Source organism: Talpa occidentalis, unplaced genomic scaffold, assembly GCF_014898055.3.
Source record: "Talpa occidentalis isolate TD23 unplaced genomic scaffold, MPIMG_talOcc4v2.1 talOcc4.8, whole genome shotgun sequence".
NCBI classification, from domain to species: Eukaryota; Metazoa; Chordata; class Mammalia; order Eulipotyphla; family Talpidae; genus Talpa; species Talpa occidentalis.
The window spans coordinates 77,275,301-77,293,711 of NW_023605194.1; the positions used below are offsets into that span (position 1 = coordinate 77,275,301).

At 56.3% G+C, this 18,411-nt stretch overlaps 1 protein-coding gene across 2 annotated transcripts; it reads left to right on the forward strand.

Moving 5' to 3' along the window:
- Positions 1-1,718: 1,718 nt before the first annotated feature.
- Positions 1,719-17,727, forward strand: TMEM9 (transmembrane protein 9). Of its 2 annotated transcripts, none has more exons than XM_037496143.2 (6): positions 1,719-1,759; positions 2,254-2,355; positions 3,486-3,577; positions 8,088-8,196; positions 8,788-8,919; positions 16,700-17,727. In XM_037496143.2, exons 2-6 carry the CDS (start codon positions 2,290-2,292, stop codon positions 16,847-16,849), a joined length of 549 nt encoding a protein of 182 aa, XP_037352040.1. In that variant the 5' UTR covers positions 1,719-1,759; positions 2,254-2,289; the 3' UTR covers positions 16,850-17,727. The 2 variants fall into 2 exon arrangements, with proteins under 2 accessions (XP_037352040.1, XP_037352041.1); XM_037496144.2 differs by lacking the exon at positions 1,719-1,759 and adding an exon at positions 1,801-1,843.
- The last annotated feature ends 684 nt before the right edge of the window (positions 17,728-18,411 follow it).

Here is an 18,411-nt window from a genome sequence, read left to right on the forward strand (position 1 = left end):
AAAATATCTGTTACAGGGCCGGGAGAGGGTCACCCTTTTCCAGATCCCAGGTGAAAAGGAATCCAACCAGCTCCTTTTATAGATAAGGAAACCGAGGCCCTGAGGGAGGAGGTGTCTTTACAACAAAGAGCTCTTTGAGACACCACCCCCAGGGCCTTTGGATCTGCTTCTCAGGTGGGTTCCTGCAAAGCAAAGCTCTCTGGCTTTTCCCTTTAGAGGTCGGCTGCTGGATGCTTTTCCTCCCCCCTCCTCCCTTTCCCCTTTTTCCCTTCCTCCCGCACCCCTTCCCCTTCCCCTCATTCCTTTGGAGACCAGAAAAGCCAGAACCCTCCTGGGAGAAAGCCTGAGGTCCTACGCTGGCTCCCGCCCTACCCCTATATCTTCTTTCAGCACCCCCCCCCAACACACACAAACTTGTTTGATGGACCGCTTTCTAGTCTCAGCTACTGATTGGACGATTTTAGGACCAACCAACCCATTTGGCGCCGAATAATTAACCAAGGGATGGACATGATAGGTTCATTTCGGTTGCACCTCATTCTACCATCCAGGGCCAAATATAAAGATGCCAGCGCTGTTGCCATCAAGCCCCCCCCGTGCTAGACCTCGGGGCCTTAGGGTCAGGGAGGGCGTCTGGGTGCTGCCCAGGCTGCCCTCTGGGCAGCCAGCAGGAAAACTCCTGCATAGGCTCAGAGCCCAGGGGAGGGGCTGCCCACAGGCAGCACCTTCTGGAGCTGCAGGCAAAACCGCCACCGCTTTTCCAATGGCTCCTACTGCTTGTGGGGAGGGTTAGTGGGAGTGGAAGGTTGAGAGGGTGGCGAGGGTGGGGGTGAGAAAGAGAGCTAGCCTTGCCCCTCAGCCCTTACTCTGGGGCCCCAGTTTCATTTGCAGCCACCAACCTCAAGCATAGACCTTATCAAGTCAACCCCTATCCCCAAATATCAAAGGTGAAAAGGAATCTGTATCCAACCAACTCTTTTATAGAGAAGGAAACTGAGGCCCAGAGAGAGGGTGTCTTTTCCAAGGGCAAAATGGGGAGCAAAGCCCTGGTGTCCTCACTGGGCACCCTGGACTCAGAGGCCTCTTTCCTTGGCAGTTTGTAGAAACAACACATCTGCCTCTCAGCAGCCTGGACCCACCTCCGCGCCGCCACCTGCCAGCACGCCTGTCCCCAACCTCAGGCCCAGAACCAGCCCTGTGAGCAGGGAGGCCAGGCTAAGGGGTTGCCGTGCAGCCCACCATAGCTGCCCCAGGTTTCCCCCTCCTCCTAAAGGGGCTCGTGGGAGGGGAGAGGCGGAGGAGAGATGGTTGGGGTGAAGCCTTCCACAGCAAAGTTGCAGATACCTAAATAACCTTTCCAGATTGTGAGGACAAAGCCCTTTAATTTGTTTTTATCGTTACTGTTTTTATTACTAGTTTGTTTATGAAGTGCTGCTTCTTTAAAACTGCGAGATGGAACCAGATTAGCCCCTCTCCGAAGTTTTATAATGAGAGACAAATCACCTCCGTTGTTTTTACAGGCTAGCGGAGGCCAAGACCTTGGTCTCTAGTTTGGAAGGCTGACGCTCCCTTTTCTTGTTTGGTCGGGTATGAGAAATGCCTCGCTCTCCCTTGCGCGGGAGTGTCCACGCCCAGGCGAAGGTGGGTCTTGTTGCCATGGAGATAGCTAGGTTAGACTGATAGGCTGCTCCGACAGCCAATAGAAGCCAGGAGGGGGCGGGTCCAGCTAGGTCTTGTGCTGCTGCGGCGGGGCTCGCAGGTTTGCGGACGGGGCGTTGGGGGAGGGGTACGGGGCTCTCGGGGGCACTGAGGGTCCCCACTGGGGCCAGGACCCTTGCACAGGGTGGGCACCGGCCTTGGCTGTTGGATCAGCGCTCCCAGACTCTGCACCCAAAGTTTTCTTCGGGCCTGAGCGAGGAGGAGCTGCTGGGGCGGGCGGAGGTGGAGATGGCGGAGGGCGGTGGGACGCGATGCCTGGGTCAGAGCCAGGCCTTGTGGGAGGCGCTCGAGGCCTCTGGCGGCCGAGTACGCAGGAGACCCCCACTGCTGGGCGCACCAGGTGGGCAGTGGAGAGTCGGAGACTTGGGGGACAGGGAAAGCAGCATTTGGCAACTGGATTTAGGAGGCCCTGATTCCGGGAGCCAACCCCACACCCCAGTCCCAAGTCTGGGCCAGATGGTCACGGTTACAGACCAGAGTGCTGGCTAAGGTGTGGCCATCATCCCCTTCTCCGATTCCATATCTCTTTTCCAGGTGCACAGTCTTGCTGGACCCCGAAGCCTGATAAGCATGAAGCTCCTATCGTTGGTGGCAGTGATCGGGTATTTGCTGGTACCCCCAGCTCAAGCCAACAAGGTGAGGGAGGTGAGCCAGCAGTGCCTCTAGCAGACACCTGGGTCAGGGCTTCCCCCGACATAGCTGCTGCGCCATCCCTACCCTTCCTCACCTACGGGCCATGTTTTCAGAAGTGTTCTCCCAAGCCCTGGCTGCGGACCTCCCTGAGGGTGGAGCCAGGCAGGGGAGAGGGGCGGTGCCCAGAACAAAGGTTCTGGTTGAGACAGACCTGAGAGGTGCCTGCAAGTGGGATTCCAGCCAGGGAGCTTGTTTGGGGAAGTTAGCCAAGTTCACCCTACCTGCCTTTACTCCTAGGTAAAATAGTGGTTGTAGTACCTATACTCTCCTTAGGGAAAATCAAATCATGATGAGTAGAAAGTCTGTGTCAATGTAAAGTCCTGTACAGGGGGCAGTTTCTGTCATTGAGTGTGACCAACCTCATTACTGGTACTGCTGAGACACCTGTGCTTTAGGGGTATATGACCTGGAGCTGGATTTGGGTGGATTTATGGAATTTCATCAAGACTTTGAAGTAAGGTTGAGTCTGAGTGGTTGCTTCCGCTCCCTCTAGGGAGTTCCTAATTTGAATGAAATTATTTGTGGTATTGTTTCTTACTAATTCCAGAAAGGAAGAGCTTACAGAAGTTGCTTGAGTAGCCCCATGAAAATGATCCCCTTTTTCTTGTTCACCCCTGCCCTAACCTAGTCCTAACCTAGAAAGTTAGAGATGGAAGGGAATGAGAAACCGATCATCAGACTGCCGGACAGAGGCACACACACAACTTTGGGGGTCCACAGAAGAAGACTGTCACTTTGCTTGCCACCCCCCACCCTCACCTCAGGCACCCTATTAGGGAACAACAGCCATAGGCAGCCATTATGAATGGTTAAATTAACATTCCTTCCAGATTCAGGCCAGTGTAGCCTTCTCTGGCATTAGGATGTGTGAGTCTCATTCACTTCCTGGACAGCTTCTGTCTTAAGGACATTGGTAGAATGTCCATCTTACAGAGTCATCCTTTGCTGAACTTGAGAATGGGATGCAAGAACATTTCTATGATCACCTTATGGAACAGGAAACTGAAAGTTGAGAATCTTGCTAGAACCTGAACCCAGGGCCCTGACTACTTGACACATGCTCTCTCTTCCAGAGTTCTGAAGATATACGGTGCAAATGCATCTGTCCACCATATAGAAACATCAGCGGACATATTTACAACCAGAATGTGTCACAGAAGGACTGGTAAGACATTGCACGGGTGGACCCTTGGCCACTGCACCTAGTGGAAGTTATAGGTGTTCATTACTAGGGTTCTTGAGCCCCTGCAGGATAAGTTTGCACTCCCATTCCTGTGGGAGCCTTACAGAGGAACATTTGGTCCTTGATCACACAAACTGTTAGATGCAGGACCCAGATGTCTTAATCCAGCTGCGGTGCTCCTGGTCAGAGGAGTGGATTTCTCTATTTTGCTTAGATTCGGGTACTTACTTACATGCAAAGTAGGGGCAGAGAAGCTAGGAGACATGGGTGTTATGGCCTTATCCTGTGGGATCTTTAACATACTTTTGCAAAGCTCTGTTTTATGTGTTATTTAACTTTAAATTCATTTGTGGATGCCTCATTTTAAAAAAGAAAAATCATCAAACATTCATTCAGGCAAAGACCATTGAGATGAAGGGACATTTCAACATTGTGTTCTAGAAGGAATGGTTCATGGAACTGAAGGTGCGACCGACAGGCCTAGTAGAAGGCCTGGCATGCTGTGGGAGGTGGGGCTCAGTTCTGTTCAGTGTGGTATGTTGGAGTCTTGTGGCCAGTGGCTGGACGCCAAGGGGCCAGGGAGACTTAATGGTGAAGTGAGGGAGCATTTTGAATGTAGGCTGCTTTAGGAGCCAGGAGGCCCCATCGTTGGGAGGATCAGAGCACGGACATCTTCCGGGGGCTCAGGTCAATATTGTCTCTTCTCACATTAGGATCATCAGATGGGGATTGCAAAAATACAGATTTTGGGTAAATTCCCCTGCCCTCCCCCCCTTTTGATTCAGTAGTAATCAGGGTATGTGGGGAGAGGGGAGGCAGTAACTTCCCAGTGATTAGAAGCACTGGGTCCAGAGCAGCATTTGGGAGCTGTGATCCTAGCTGCATTTCTACCTCTGGCTTTCCGAGAGACCGTTTGGTTAGATGTACAGGCGGGATGTGTCCTGCCTGCCTTCAAATCTAGCTTTGCCACTTGTTCATTTTGTGACGGGTGACTTAATTTCCAGGGTACTTGACTTCCTTCATCTCAATATGACAGCAGCATTTTGAGAAGTAAATAAGCAATCACATGTATAAGTAAGTATAGTACTTCGAACAATACCTGGCGCATAGTTAAGTGCTAGATAAATGTTAGCTGGTATTATTATCAATATTACAGAGGCCTTGTAACTAGTCATCATCCCAGAGCCGGCTTCTCCGGTAGCACTAGACTGTGTCCCGATGAACTCATAGGCCCAAATACCTGAAGTCCTGGGCTGAGCCCCTGTGACCACCTTGTAGCTTGTAGTCATGGTTCAAATAGCATCAGTCAGTAAGCGAACAGACTGTCTCAGCCCCATGCCAGATGCTAGGGCTCCACCCCATGCCCCCAGGGAAGTTACCAGCAGTTTGTACTGGCACTATCTGTCCTGTGACTCTAGGGTGGTCTGCAAACCCAGACTTGGATGTCCATAGAGGAGGAAGTCCTGTCTGGACCTCGCGAGCTTTAGTTTATCTCCTTCCTCTTAAAAGTCAGCATTAGGAGGCTGCCCGAGGAACAGTCTTAAATCAGGAACCTGACGACAATCTGCTGAGGGTGGTGGGTAGAGTTGAAGCTGGGAGGTAAGACTCCAGGATTGTAGGACCCAGTGACCCTGGCTTGGTCATCAGCTGGGCAGGGAGTCCTCACTTGCTGCCCAGAGCTCTCAGGGTTTAGGTGGGACCTTGACCTGTGATCTCAGCATCTCAGTGCAAGGGCCGCAGGAACCAGCTTGGCTTTGGGTCTTTGCCCCATCTTCACTCTGGTGTCACCTGGGCCATCGCTGGGGGAACACTTGCCCCTGTCCCCTTGGTCATGGGGTGAAGCCACAATCTAAAGGCCACATTGGTGACATTTCTCAGCTGTTGATAATATGCCATCTAGAGTTGGGGGGTCAAAAAAAAGGCAGAAACGCCAATCTTTTGCCCTGTTGGTAGGTCTGCCAAGCAGATATGTTGTGGAGACAACTCTACAGCAGAAAGGAGCTTATAATGTGGCTGGTTCATTAAGTGTCTTTCAGACTTTAAAACGGAGCTTTTATAATATGCAAAATCTATTTTGGAAACACAGCATGTCCAAATAAGAACCGCTCTGGCTGAGTACGAGCTGTCTCGGTCCCTCCCTCACCACCAACACCAAGAGAGGACAGAGTGAAAGACACGGATCGGGTTCAGCCCCCATTTATAAATGAGGAAACTGACCAGAGAGGTTCAATAAAGTCCCTGCAACCTCAGAACATATAGAGAAACAGAGAATTAAACCTAACTTGTCTTCCTTTCTCTGTAGCCCTCTCCCTGCATGGGCCCTGACCAATCCATGGAGTCTTGATATCACTGAGTCCCGAAAAGGAAGTTGGAAATCTGCAGGAGAGCACAAACCTATTAGGGTTCCGCTGTCTTTCAGGAGTGCCTTGACAGCAGACGTATTTCGGCTCTGGGCTGCTGTTCATTACAGCTTATTCCCTCAAGTAACAGCTACTAAAACCAAGAACTTGGGTTGTCCTCCCAGCTGTCCCTGACACCCCACACTGATCTTGGGAATCCACATGCCCCACTATAGCTTTCAGGTGACCTTTCAAGCCCAGGATCCTGCGTAGCTCAGAAAGCAGAATCTGGGCCTGGAGAAGGGGCAGTCCCAGGACTGTCACACCTGCTGGATATGAACCTGACCTTGCCCCTCAGCTGCTCCCCACCCCACCCAGGTGGCAAAGTGTGAAAGGGGTGCCTGTAGTTGCATTAGGGGAAGACCCATTCATGCAGTAGCTGCCAACCAGCTGAAAGAGGTCAGAGGCCTAGATAAATGCATGTCTGCCACAGACTGGAGTTTTTGGAAACCTGGCTTTTAGTTTTTAAAGACTTCTGAACTTTTTAAAAAATGGAGATCTCATTCTTATTTCAACACCTGGTCTTCACATCACACATCCTTGATGCTTCTGCCAGAAACCCAGCCCGAGTCTAGAAGGACTAGCTCAGAAGAACAGGGTGATTGTTTCCAGGGAGCATGTGGATTCTTGCAGGATGCCTGTCAGAGCCCAAGGGCCTTGCAGGTGGTCTCCTGGGGCAGCTAGTGAGTATCTCAGAGGAGAGGGCGACCCAGGGCGCCTGCCACTGAGCAGGCTTGCAGTGCAACACCCACTTCACTTCTGCAAGCCTCTGAGGGTTTGATTTTTGCAGTGATTTGCTCACTCGCTGTTGTCTTTCGGCCAGACAAGTTGGGATGTGCTCATCTCAGGGCAGAGACACCCAGTGCAGAGCTGAGCACAAGATGGGCCCCACTGAGGCATCAGCTGTGACAAGGAGGAGTCGAGGGTCTGGGCTTGAGTCATGACCTTGCCGCCATAATCAAGATGCCAGTTTGCCTGCATGAGCCTGTTTCCCTCTTTTTAGACATGGGCCTTCAATCTTGAACTCCCTGAGTTGGGAGCCCATCAGGTGAGAGTAGGCTAAAATGCTAGTCTCTTAGCTGCTGGGCCCTGTTCTCGCCCGCAGTGTGCGTGGCACTAGAGGTATGAGGATAACCCTATCCTTGAGGAACTCGCATACCTGGGGAGACAGTACAAATAAAAGCATGGGTGGCAGGGGGAGCTAGGAGAGCTGGGAGAGTTGTGAAGGAGGGCTTAGGAGCTGGCTGTGGTGGGCAGAGGTCAGAGCTTTGAGCTGAAGCTTGAACGGTAGGTGTGTTCAGAGTGAGAGCAGGGCTGTGCACTCCTGACGGGCTGTGAGACCTGTCAAGGAAGGCATGGCTCATTCCCAGAACAGGCCAGAAGATCAGTGTAACTGCAGGGTGGGAGGGGTAAGGAGCGCTAGTGATGGAGGCCGAGCTGCGGTTCTCTGTGTTAGGACTCACCCTGGAGGCCTTCCTGAGGGAGGTGTCCACCTGTTCCAATTTTGTGAAGACGAAGTTTCACAAAACTTTTGTGAAGTTATGTTGGAACTAGAGGTGGGAGAGCACAGGGAGGCTGGGTGAGGTGTCACAGTAAGAAACGACCTGGGCTTCAGGTAAGATATGCCAATGGGAGAGAATAAAGAAAAGGTGGCCTTAGAAACATTGAAGGAGGTGAGACCCTGGGATCTGGTGGATTCATAGGTGAAAGAAAATGGAAGCATTCGAGATGATTTCTGGGTCTGACTTGGTCAGCTGGGTGGGGGTGGACGTGCTTTTCACTGTTGGGGGCACACCACAGAGCCAAGGGTGTGGGACTAGGGGGCTGCTCACCTTAGAACAGCACCGCTGAAGCAGGCAGCTGGGGGCAGAATTTGGGGGGGTATCGACACTTCTGGCGCTGGCTCTGTCGTACAGTTGGAAGCTGGTTCTGATGGGCTGGGAGGCCGTGGGTTGAGAAAGGGGTCTGCCGGCCTGACCTGTCAGACGCCCCCTCCCCGCCTGGGAGCACCCATCCCTGATGTCAGGCCTGCTCAGCTCCTTGGCCACTGCACCGCAGGCCCCGTGCCCAAGCCCTGTTTGTTTCTGTTGCAGTAACTGTCTGCATGTGGTGGAGCCCATGCCGGTGCCCGGCCACGATGTGGAGGCCTACTGCCTGCTGTGCGAGTGCAAGTACGAGGAGCGTAGCACCACCACCATCAAGGTAGCCCGGCCCAGCCCGCCATTCCCCACACCCACCCACTGGCTGCCCGCACCCATGGCCTTTTGCTTTATTCTGGAGCATTTCAAGTGACGGTGGGTCTGGCTTCCAGCTGGCCTAGTCCCCAGGTGGGCCCCATGCTCCCCAGTGCCAAGCGGGCATGCACAGCCTCAGAACTGCAGCTTCCCACTGCCGTGCTCAGCCCCCAGCGGGGACTGAGGCCCCGGGCTCAGGCCTCTCCATCAGCCGGCTCCTCCTTGCTCTTACTCAGGATCCATTGCTCTCCCCAGTTATCATAGGATCTTCTGTGGCCATCTAGGCCCTGTTTACCTTATCTGTACCCCAGAAGTATCTGGGGTGTCAAGATTCAGACTTCTTTATCATCTGTCATCCTCATGCCTGCCAGAGAATCCCAGAGGGATTCTCTTGTTTTGGAGAAGTCAGTCACCGTGGGATAGGCCCCCGCCCCTTCCAGCTCTCTCTCCTCCGAGCCATGTGACCTGCTCACCCTCCCTTGAGCAGTCCGTGCCAGGAGCACAGGGAGCAGTGTGCCCCACCGGGGCTGGCTCTCAGGGCATGGGACCTCCTTCGCAGGTCATCATTGTCATCTACCTGTCGGTGGTCGGGGCCCTCTTGCTCTACATGGCCTTCCTGATGCTGGTGGACCCTCTGATTCGAAAGCCGGATGCCTACACCGAACAGCTGCACAACGAGGAAGAGAATGAGGTACCCGGGGCTCTGAGTGCAGTGCCCTGCCTGTCCCTCTGCCCGCAGCAGGCTGCACGTGCACATCCCCAGGGCAGAACCAGGGTAGCAGCACCCAGCCCAGGTGGGGATGGGTGTCCTGTGCCCGCCACTCCTGTCCAGTGTCCTACACGTCACCCAGATTCCAGGGTCTGCCTCAGCAGGGAGCCCCCCCGTGCAGTTCAGATGCAGCAGGAGGTGGCCCTGAATTTCTCCTGATGTGCCTGAGTCAGGCAGCATCTGCTGGCCTGCTTCCTGGTAGGCATTTCTCAGCCGGGGGCAGGTGAACCAACCAGAGCCTGTTGTGCATGGACACCTGATATGCAGGTTGTGCAGGCTGGTGGTGGCATGGTAGTGGGCGTGGAGGTGGCTGGCCCATTCCTCAGTGGCTCAGCAGGCACCTGTTGAGCCCCTGCTTGGTGCAAAGCACAGCCCTGGGGCCTTGAGGGAAAGAGACATTTCAAGGACCAAAGAGGAGAAGGTAGAAAGGTGCCAGGGGGGGATCACCATGGATGCTTGAGAGATTTTGAGCATTTCAGGGATAAGGGAGGCATTTAGGGATATTGGCAAAGCTGGCCTGTAGGGCTAAGCTAGATTTTTCAAGATCGCATGGCAAGCTCAGGAGCTGCGGCTTTATTAGATAAGATGGGGAATCATAGGTGCCAGGCAGCCTGCACACCCCACCGGCACCCTGGCCATTGTGGAGGGGGGCTCAGACCAGGCCCTGCATTCACTCTCCCCCTCCCCACCCATCCCCTGGGGTTAGGGACTTCCTGTGGGGGAAACCTTGCAAAGCAACCCCTGCTGGAACAGAAGGAGGGCTGGAGAAGGTCACTATGGGAGCGAGAAGTGGTTTGTACCCTAGGCGGGCTTGGGGAGTCTCCTTGTGGAGCCATTACTTCCTGCCCTGCGTGCCTCCAGCTCCCACTGTGGGCCTGCACAGCCACCAGCTCTGCGCACGTGACCCCCAAGTGAGGCGGGTCCCCAGCAGAGTGGTGATGTCTGGGGGCTGCTTTCTGCCAAGGGATGGATTCTGGGAGGTCGGAGGTGTGGCTGGGTTTGCACCATCCATGGGGCCACCTTGCAGCTGCGAAAATGCTCCCACCTTCATCCACAGAGCAGGGCTGAGTCGGCATGTAGACGGGGCATCTGGTGATGAGGGAGCACTGGCTGAAGAAGCTTAGGTTGAAGAGAAAAAGCCGAACTGGAGGAGAAGCACGGCAGCTGCTGCTGTTTGCAGAAGGGAGCTTGAGCGGCCTGGCTGGGGTTGAGCCAGGGTAGCTTCCACGGTTGGGATATAAGAGGGAGAGTCGCCAGGACTCTCCCTTGCTTGGGAGTGTGTTCAGGGTCACTGGAGGTCACCAGGCACAGGCTAGACTGGCACTGGGCAGTCATGTTAGTGCATTTGAGGCAGTGGGCTGGAGGTAGAAAAGGACAGGTTCCCTTTTACAGGGTCCAGGGCTCAGATCTAGGTGGGTGCTACCTAGGCCACATGGATGTGGGCAGCCTGGGCAGGAGGACAAGGCTGGGGGGCCTGACTGCTTCCACAGCAGTGGCTGCTTCTGGGTACATGCCTGGACACTTCCCCAGCAGCCCCCTGCCTCCTGCTGACAGGCCCTTGGCCAAAGGTGGAGCAGGGAGGATGGGCCTCACCCCCTGGAGCTGAGGCCTGGGGGTGGGGGTGCTGGCAGTTGGGTGGTCTGTGTTCAAGAGGAAACCTTGTGTGCCTACCTGGTTATTAATGTGCAGTAATAGCAGCTCTGATAGGGGAGGAGCATCGCTAATAAACACTCAGCGATTAGGGGTAATGTGGTAATTGCAGTCCTGGCTGGGGGGTAATTGAGAGATGCGCCATGATTATACAGCCGCTGCGGCTCCCTGGAATGCGTGGCTCTCGGGCAGTGTCTCCTGCCCTGGGGAGGTGAGGGGAGGGCCACTTGCCGTTTGGGTCTGAGCCCAGGCCCCTCTCCCCAAGGAGACCTGGGTGCTCCCCACTGAGTCTTAAGTCCCAGTGGTTCCAGGTAGGGGCTTGGGGGCAGAGGTGGGTAGATTTGGTCCATCTGGTTCCTGGGAGCAGAAGTGGAGTGGAGGGTGGACAACTGGGTGCAGGTTTTGACTGAGCAGGAAGGGGGATTATCCCCCAAGGGGTGCTGTCTGGCCCGTGGCCTCCTTGGTCAGTTGGGCTGTAGAGGAGACCCCACCCTGGGAGGCGGGCCATGGAATGAAGGACACCTGCTCCCTTCCCAGCCAGAGGCCTAGAAGCTAATGAAAGTGTGTTCCAGCTCTGATAGCCTGGCCCGAGCGCAGCGGGCTGGTGGGCCAGTGCAGGGCCCTCGCTGGGTAAGGGACGCCTTCAGCGCCGCCCCTGGCCCCATGACCTGAGTGGCCTCTCGTGCCCTCGCCTCATGATTCTGCAGGCATCACTGCTCAAGGGGCTCCTGGCTCAGCCTTTCTTGGAGCTTGGTGGCTGCATTCCTCACCTGTGCCTTGGCCTCTCCTCCCGCTGTGCCCACAGAACCCGCAGGCAGCACTGTGCTAGAGTGGCACTGGGTGTAAGCCCCGACAGCCCAGGCCAGTGGCCGGGCAGGGACATGAAGTCAGTGGGTAGGGTCCAGTTCTAGGTGATGGGCAATCGGGGAAAGCTGAGGGGCTCTTTACTACACCTGGCTTGGCATACTGTGCTCTCCTTTTATTCTAGGAAGAAGGGCTTGTTGGCAGAGGTTTCTCATAGCAGCTCAGAGGATGAATGGAATGTGACTGCTCAGCTGCCGAGGGGGGACAGTCTGGGGCAAATGGAGTTCAAGGGTCTGGTCCCTGCAAAGCCCTAGAGTCCCGGGTCCTGGATCAGCCCCATCCCGCTACAGAGCAAGCAAGGACGAGGCCTGTCTGGGCCATCTCTGGATGTACCTGGGAAAGGGGCGTGGCATTGAGGGCAGGGAGGGGAGGACCCAAAGCCCCCCTGAGCGGGCAGAGCCAGGGCAGCGGATAGGCTGTGTGAGTTCAGTGGTGTTCACTGGTCCATGAGTCCATTCCCCATAGGAAGGACTGCACCTGCCTTGGGGTGGAGGGACGGAGCTTTCAGCCCAGGAGGAAGGAAGTCAGGACCTCTAGGTGCTTCCTGCCTGCCTAGCCCTGGACCAGTTGGGGACCTTGAGAAGGAATCTCTTTCTAGGCTCCAGGGCTCCCCCCTGCCCCACAGGAGTATGTGACCCCGTCAGAGGTGAAATCTGGAGGTTGGATCACTTCCTAGGATCGGCCCCCTTGGCTGCATCCTCCCACCCTGTAGCCAGGAGCTCTCCTGCCTGGGGCTAGGGGACTGGGAGAGGAAGAGGTGGCCTCCCGGCAGCCCCAGCCCCAGCGCCTCGGAGGGAGATGAAAGCTGTGGTGTTCCCTTTGAAAGCACTGGCAGGCCCCGTGGGCCCTGATTGCTGGGCGCTGCCTCCCCTGGGATTCCAGCAGCATTAGGTCTAATCCCCGGGCTCAGACGCCCTTTGAAAGGAGGAAGCAAGCGTGTTTGCTGGGACAGAAACGGCAAACAGAGCTGTTTTAGATGTACAGGCTTCGCCCTCTTTGAAGAGAGAGAAATAAGGGTTTCTCTGAGCTCTGGGTGTCTCTGGGCTCACAGCATGGGCCCCCTGAGCTCTGAAGGGGTCCTCCAAGAGCTCAACCCACTGGGGCTTGGGTCCAGTTCTAGGTCCGCTATAGGAGAGGGGTGCACAGGGAGTCAAGGAAAGATGAGGATGCGGAGGAGGAGAAGGGGAGGCTGACGACAACAGGGAACATAAGGAACTGGGCTGAAGAGAAGACCTGGCTGCCCCAGGGCACTGGGCAGCACGCTGGCCCGGGCAGCTCACAACCCAGAGAAGATGTGCACTGCTAGGGGCCACCCTCCGCTCTCCGCGAGGACAGACAGAAAGGTGTGCGGTTTGGAAGATAAGTCCCGAGCAGGTGTTCGGTGCTTCACAGGCTGTCCTCACGAGCGTGACCTTGGGGAGTGGCTGTGGGCTGGTGCCCAGCTCACCCCTTGCTCTCCATGGTCCTTAACTGCCTCTCAGTTCAGAAGCACTGCTGTGAGTGTGCTAATTCTAACCCCAGCGTCGCTGTGACTGTGTGTGCCAGCTTTGTGCCTGCTCACCCTGAAGATGAGCTATTTCTGTCGGGACTTAACATTTAAGTTGTGATCATTGGCGGGAAGACACTGCAGTGGCAGCACAGTCGAGGGCTGGCCATGGGGAGGTGTGGCCGGAGGTGTGGCGGAGAACAGGGCACCGCAGGGAAGGTGCCCAGGAGCGCAGGGCTTGGCCAGTGCCGCAGGCCTGGGGCTGTGCTCAGCAGTGTTTGACCTGTAGGTAGCGGGATCACCGCGTGAGGCTCGAGCTGGAACAATTACTTGACATCGCAGGGAGGTGACCTGCAGCAGCCTGGGAGTTGGGGAGCTCTTTGAGCAGAGAGGGGCTTGATTTGGCTGCCACCGGGAGAATTTGGTTCCACTTGGAAAACTGAGGGAGCCTCTGTCTCCGCCTCTGCCAGTCCTTGGCCCTAGAGCCGCTCTGAGCTGTGTGGATGGAGAGGAGACTGGGGCGGACAGGGGAGGGACAGTGCCTGGCGCGGGTTCTCATGTCCTTGTCTCCTGTCTTCAGCCGCTGAGGCCCGCTTCTGCACTGCTCAGCCAGGCCCTGGGCGCCTACAGGGGTGCCACCCAGGCAGTTGGTGGGCTCATGTTTGTCCATGCTGATAGTGGGTCCCGCCCGGGCTGCAGCAGGAGTCCAGCCTCAAGTTCCTGCTCCCCGCTCAGGCAAAGATACCCGCCTGCTGCTTTGGTTTTCCACATTGACTTCCTATTAGGACAAACTAGCCAAAGAAGGATCCAGGTTCAAATGCCCACCCAGCCACTGAACAGCTTGACCTTGAGCAGCAAGGCGCTTCATTGTCCACAGCCGTCATTTCTCATCTACACGTGACAACAGTGTTGCCCGGCCAGTGAGCCTGGGGATGATCCACGTGCAGTGACTGGCGGCCACCCTGGTCATCATCCTGCTGCTCAGGTCCCGTCTCTGAGTGGCCGGTGCCCAGCCTCCAAGGGCAGAGGCTCAAGGCTCCTCACCCTGCCTAACCCTGGTGGAGGAAGCTTCCTTGGTCCTGCACTGGGGCCTCTGGGGCAGTGTCCCTCTCTGACTCTCCCTGGGCAGTGCTCAATAGGCAAGGGACTCGGAGTCCTGTGGCGACAGCGAACTACCTCCCAGCCTCACCTCCAGCCCCATCCCACTACAGAGCAAGCAAGGACGAGGCCTGTCTGGGCCATCTCTGGAGCAGATGTGGAGTCTTTAATACCTTTTAATCAGACTATTAGCGATGGGAACACGGAGCCTCTCAGCAGCAGCTTTCTCCCACTTAGGAGCTGTTTGTTAAGACTTTACATGAAGGGAAAACAAATGATACTGTGGTAATGCGGTGAATTTCAGCATGTTCCCTTAATGCTCTGCTCTTGGCTCCCTCTGGCTGCCTCTCCTACAGACACCCTCTGGATGGGAGCAGCAGGGCTGGAGCTTCCCCATCTCCCAGCCTGGCCCAGCATGACCCATCCCAGCCTGCCCTGCAGGGCCACCCCCAAAGGGACGAGACAGGGTGTGGGGAGGAAGGGAAGCCCTTGGGCCCTTGGCCCAGCACGGCCAGGTTCTTGGCTGGCCAGCGGCTCCCGTGGGTCTTCAGCGCCACCCCCGAGCCGGCCCTGCGGGGCTGTGCTGGCGCGGGGGAGCACGCGGCTGTTAGTGGCACAGCTGAACTGGGAGGGAACAGACTTGAAAGGGGCGCGACGCCTCCACGCTGTTTCAAAGGCAGCCCCTGAAGCAGGTGCCGGCTTTCTCCTCCTTCTCCCTCTCTAGTAGGTGCCAGGGCTGGGGTCTGATGTTAATCATGGCTGCTGCCTCGAGTGCCCGCTGCCTGCCAGGCGGTGCTGCAGGCTCTACCTCATCTCAGAAGTGCTTTCATTCCCCCTATATGGACAGGGAGATGGGCTCAGAGATCGTGGCCACTCTCCCGGGCCATGTTCTGTGGGCGTCAGAGCCGCAGTTCCAAGCCAGATTTGATACCCTGGCAGGGAGGAAGGAAATGAAACGTCCCTTGAGCTCCTGCTCCAAGTTAGCCAGCCCGCTAAGTTCTGTACATGGGTCATTTTATTTAGGCCCCCGAACCCACCTCCTCATTAACTGTTTCTCAAACTGGATCACAACCTGTTTGGTCATGAAACCAATGTAGTGAGTCAAAGTCAGCATTTTTAAGAGCTGAAATGGAACAGAGTAGGAGTATTTTGTGAAGCTTTTTTCCCCTGCATGTCTGTAAATGTGAATGAACTTTCCATGGAGGGTGTAGTCAAAAAGGCCTGTAAAGATGGGCATGATTAAACTGAGGCTTGGAGAAGTGGTGAAACTTGTCCACGCGGCTCCTAAGTGGCTGAGGCTGTCCCTTCTTCCCGGTTCCCAGTGTAGACATGAGCTGGGCCTAGGGAGTCAGGCCAGAGGAGAAGGTGGCCCTCCGGAGCCAGCATAGAACTGTGCAGTCCTGACTTGAGCCCAGTGCGCCCCCTGCCTGACACTGCCAGCACTGCCTCCGGGGCGTGCAGCTCCTCACCCTGCCTAACCCTGGTGGAGGAAGCTTCCTTGGTCCTGCACTGGGGCCTCTGGGGCAGTGTCCCTCTCTGACTCTCCCTGGGCAGTGCTCAATAGGCAAGGGACTCGGAGTCCTGTGGCGACAGCGAACTACCTCCCAGCCTCACCTCCAGCCAGATACCTCTCAGCAACTGCCAGCTCTCTCTGCCTCCCCTCTCTCCCTAACCACTCCTCCCTCTCCCCAGCCTGGCAGCTGCATGGCGACAGAAGCTGTGCCAGCTGAGGGCATTAGAAGCAAACTTGCATTTACTGGGCGGCTCTGGGCTTAGAGAGGTGTGCTAATCCTTTAAGAGATATGTGGCAGGAGATGAGAGGCAGGGAGAGCTAGGGAGGAAATCCCCGTGGGGGTGTGGGCCTGGCCCTGGGCTCTAATTCCCCCCAAAGATCAGGTTCAGGTCCTGCAGGAAATGCACGGGCTCCAGGGCTTCAGAGACAGAGAGTGGTAATTAGGGGAGGATGCTGCTTTTGACGACAGAAACAGTTTTGAGAGCAAAGAAGGGGGATCTGTGGGGGCAGAGAGGGAAGGAGCCAAATTACCCTAAGCTGTCACAGGGGAGAGGGGCCAGAGCGGGCTCTGGGATGGGAATGCTGAGTCGAGCTCCAAATTTCCATCCCTGCCTGTCTCCGTGAGTGATGTCACATCCCCTTCCCCAGGGGGCGTCAGCCAGAGCAGCAGATGTGCCGCCATCTCAGCCAGGCTGGCCCCCGGGCCACCTGCCAGCCGCAGGGCCCACGGGCGCCGTTCTCCGGGCTGACCAAGTGAGACCCTGAGGCCAGTGCTCCGTGTTCTCCTGAGAGCTGGAAATTGGCCTTCGGGGTGCAGCTCAGGACCTGACCTGAGCTCTCTTAGTTAACAGGCACCCTTCTCCTACTTCCCCCGGAGCACCCCCTTTCCCAAACTCCAGGGCAGGGCTCGGGCCCCAGCCTCCAGATTTGACCCTGTTCTGGGCCCTCAAGGAGCTGTAGCCCTTGGGGACATCCTGCCTCCTAGTATGGGGGTTCAGACTCTTAGGTTGCTCCCAGAATGTTCTTTCCCATCAAGCCTTCCAGACCCCATTAGCTCTCGGCGCCAAATTTTCTTTCTCTTCCTGCTACAGGATGCCCGATCTATGGCCGCTGCTGCCTCCCTTGGGGGCCCCCGAGCAAACACGGTGCTGGAGCGCGTGGAAGGCGCTCAGCAGCGATGGAAGCTGCAGGTGCAGGAGCAGCGGAAGACAGTCTTCGATCGGCACAAGATGCTCAGCTAGATGGGCCGCGCAGTCCAATCGGGACCAGCAGCCACGGCTGCCCGCTTCTGGGGCTGGACGGAGCCGGGACCACATCTCCCCCCACCCCAGTGCCACTCTTCCTGGTCTTCCCACTCCAAGCCCATGGCATCTGTTCCCTCTCCCTCTCTTCAGAGCTGCCGTGCTCAGCTGGTTTCATCTGGGAAGAGTGCTGGGGGCCTTGATCTCTAGCTTGCCCACCCAGGTCTTTGGGGCTGAGGGGAGGGGGATGTTTCAGGTGACCTCAGGAGAGGAACCGGTCTGTCTCTCCTTGCTCCACCCTCGCCGCCCTTCCTGCTGCAAACTCTAGGGATGCTCTTAGCCTTTGGCAGATGAAGCTGGGTCACCGGGACGTGGGGTGTGGGAGGAAAGCCAGGCCCAGCTCTCAGCACCTGCTCCTTTCTACTGCTCCTGCCCTGATACCTTGGCCTCAGGAAGGCTCTGTGGGAGGGCGGAGGCCCAGAGCCACACCCTGGTCTTCAGGACAAATCTGTCACTTGTCCCACAGATTCCACCCTCCCTCTTCCCACCTCGGTGGCAGCCTGGCCCCTCACTCCAACTTCCGAGACCAGCTGGTCCCCTCACTTCCCGAGTCTGCGGTTACTGAGCCAGACGGTCGGTGGGACAGGCGACTAAGGGTGAGCCAAGGCCCTGAGTGCTGGTGCTCCTGCTCTTGGCGCACCCCCGTCCCTGAATTTCATTGTCCCCCTGCATGGAGAGAAAGACTTGTCCTTACATTGTCTGTAAATCAAGGAAGCCATCATTAAACTGTCTTAGTTCCTCATTTTTTAGATCTTCAGAGATAGAGAATGAAAAGGTTCCACAAGTCATCTGGAGAGGGCTGTGTCCCAGAGGGGACAGAGGGTCAGCCTTGACGGGGCAGGCGGAATCCACAGGGTGGGGCGGGGAGGGCCTCCTCTGAGGGGTAGAGTCGGGCAGGATGGGGGCTGCTCCTCAGGGCTTCTTCCGCAGCAGGGCACAGGGTGAACTGGCCTGGGGAGTTGCCCTCTGAGCCTACTTGTGTTTCACCTTCGTGGAAGATTCCCTTAAAACGGTGTGCCCCCGTCAGTATCACAGGTACAGTGAGTGGTGCTTCCTCCAAAACCCATACGTCCCTGAAGGAAAATCATCAGGTGTTGGGGTGTGGGCTGGGTGGGGAACAGCCAGGAAAATGCTGCTGCTGGGAAAAGGGGGTATGAGCACTTACAAGGCACCTCCCAGGGGGTCCTGGGGCTCAGTCACTCCACCAGCACATCCCAAGGAGCAGCGTGGGCTGCCTCCAGGGCACCCAGGGGACCAGTAGATGGAACTTTGTGGCCTTGGGTTCCCTACACACCTGGACTGAGAGCTTCTGTGTGGAGCCCAAAGCTGGGGTCTCGGTGAGGGTGGGGTCACCTGCTATCTTGAGGTAGGGAATTAAGTTTGCAAAGATTTGCTGAGGTTCAAAGCCAAGTCCAGGTAATAGAGGGGATTGGAGGGGGGATATGCAGATGGGGCTTCCAGGAGGAGCAGAGACTTGAGTTGGCTCTGGAAGCAGGCCAGGG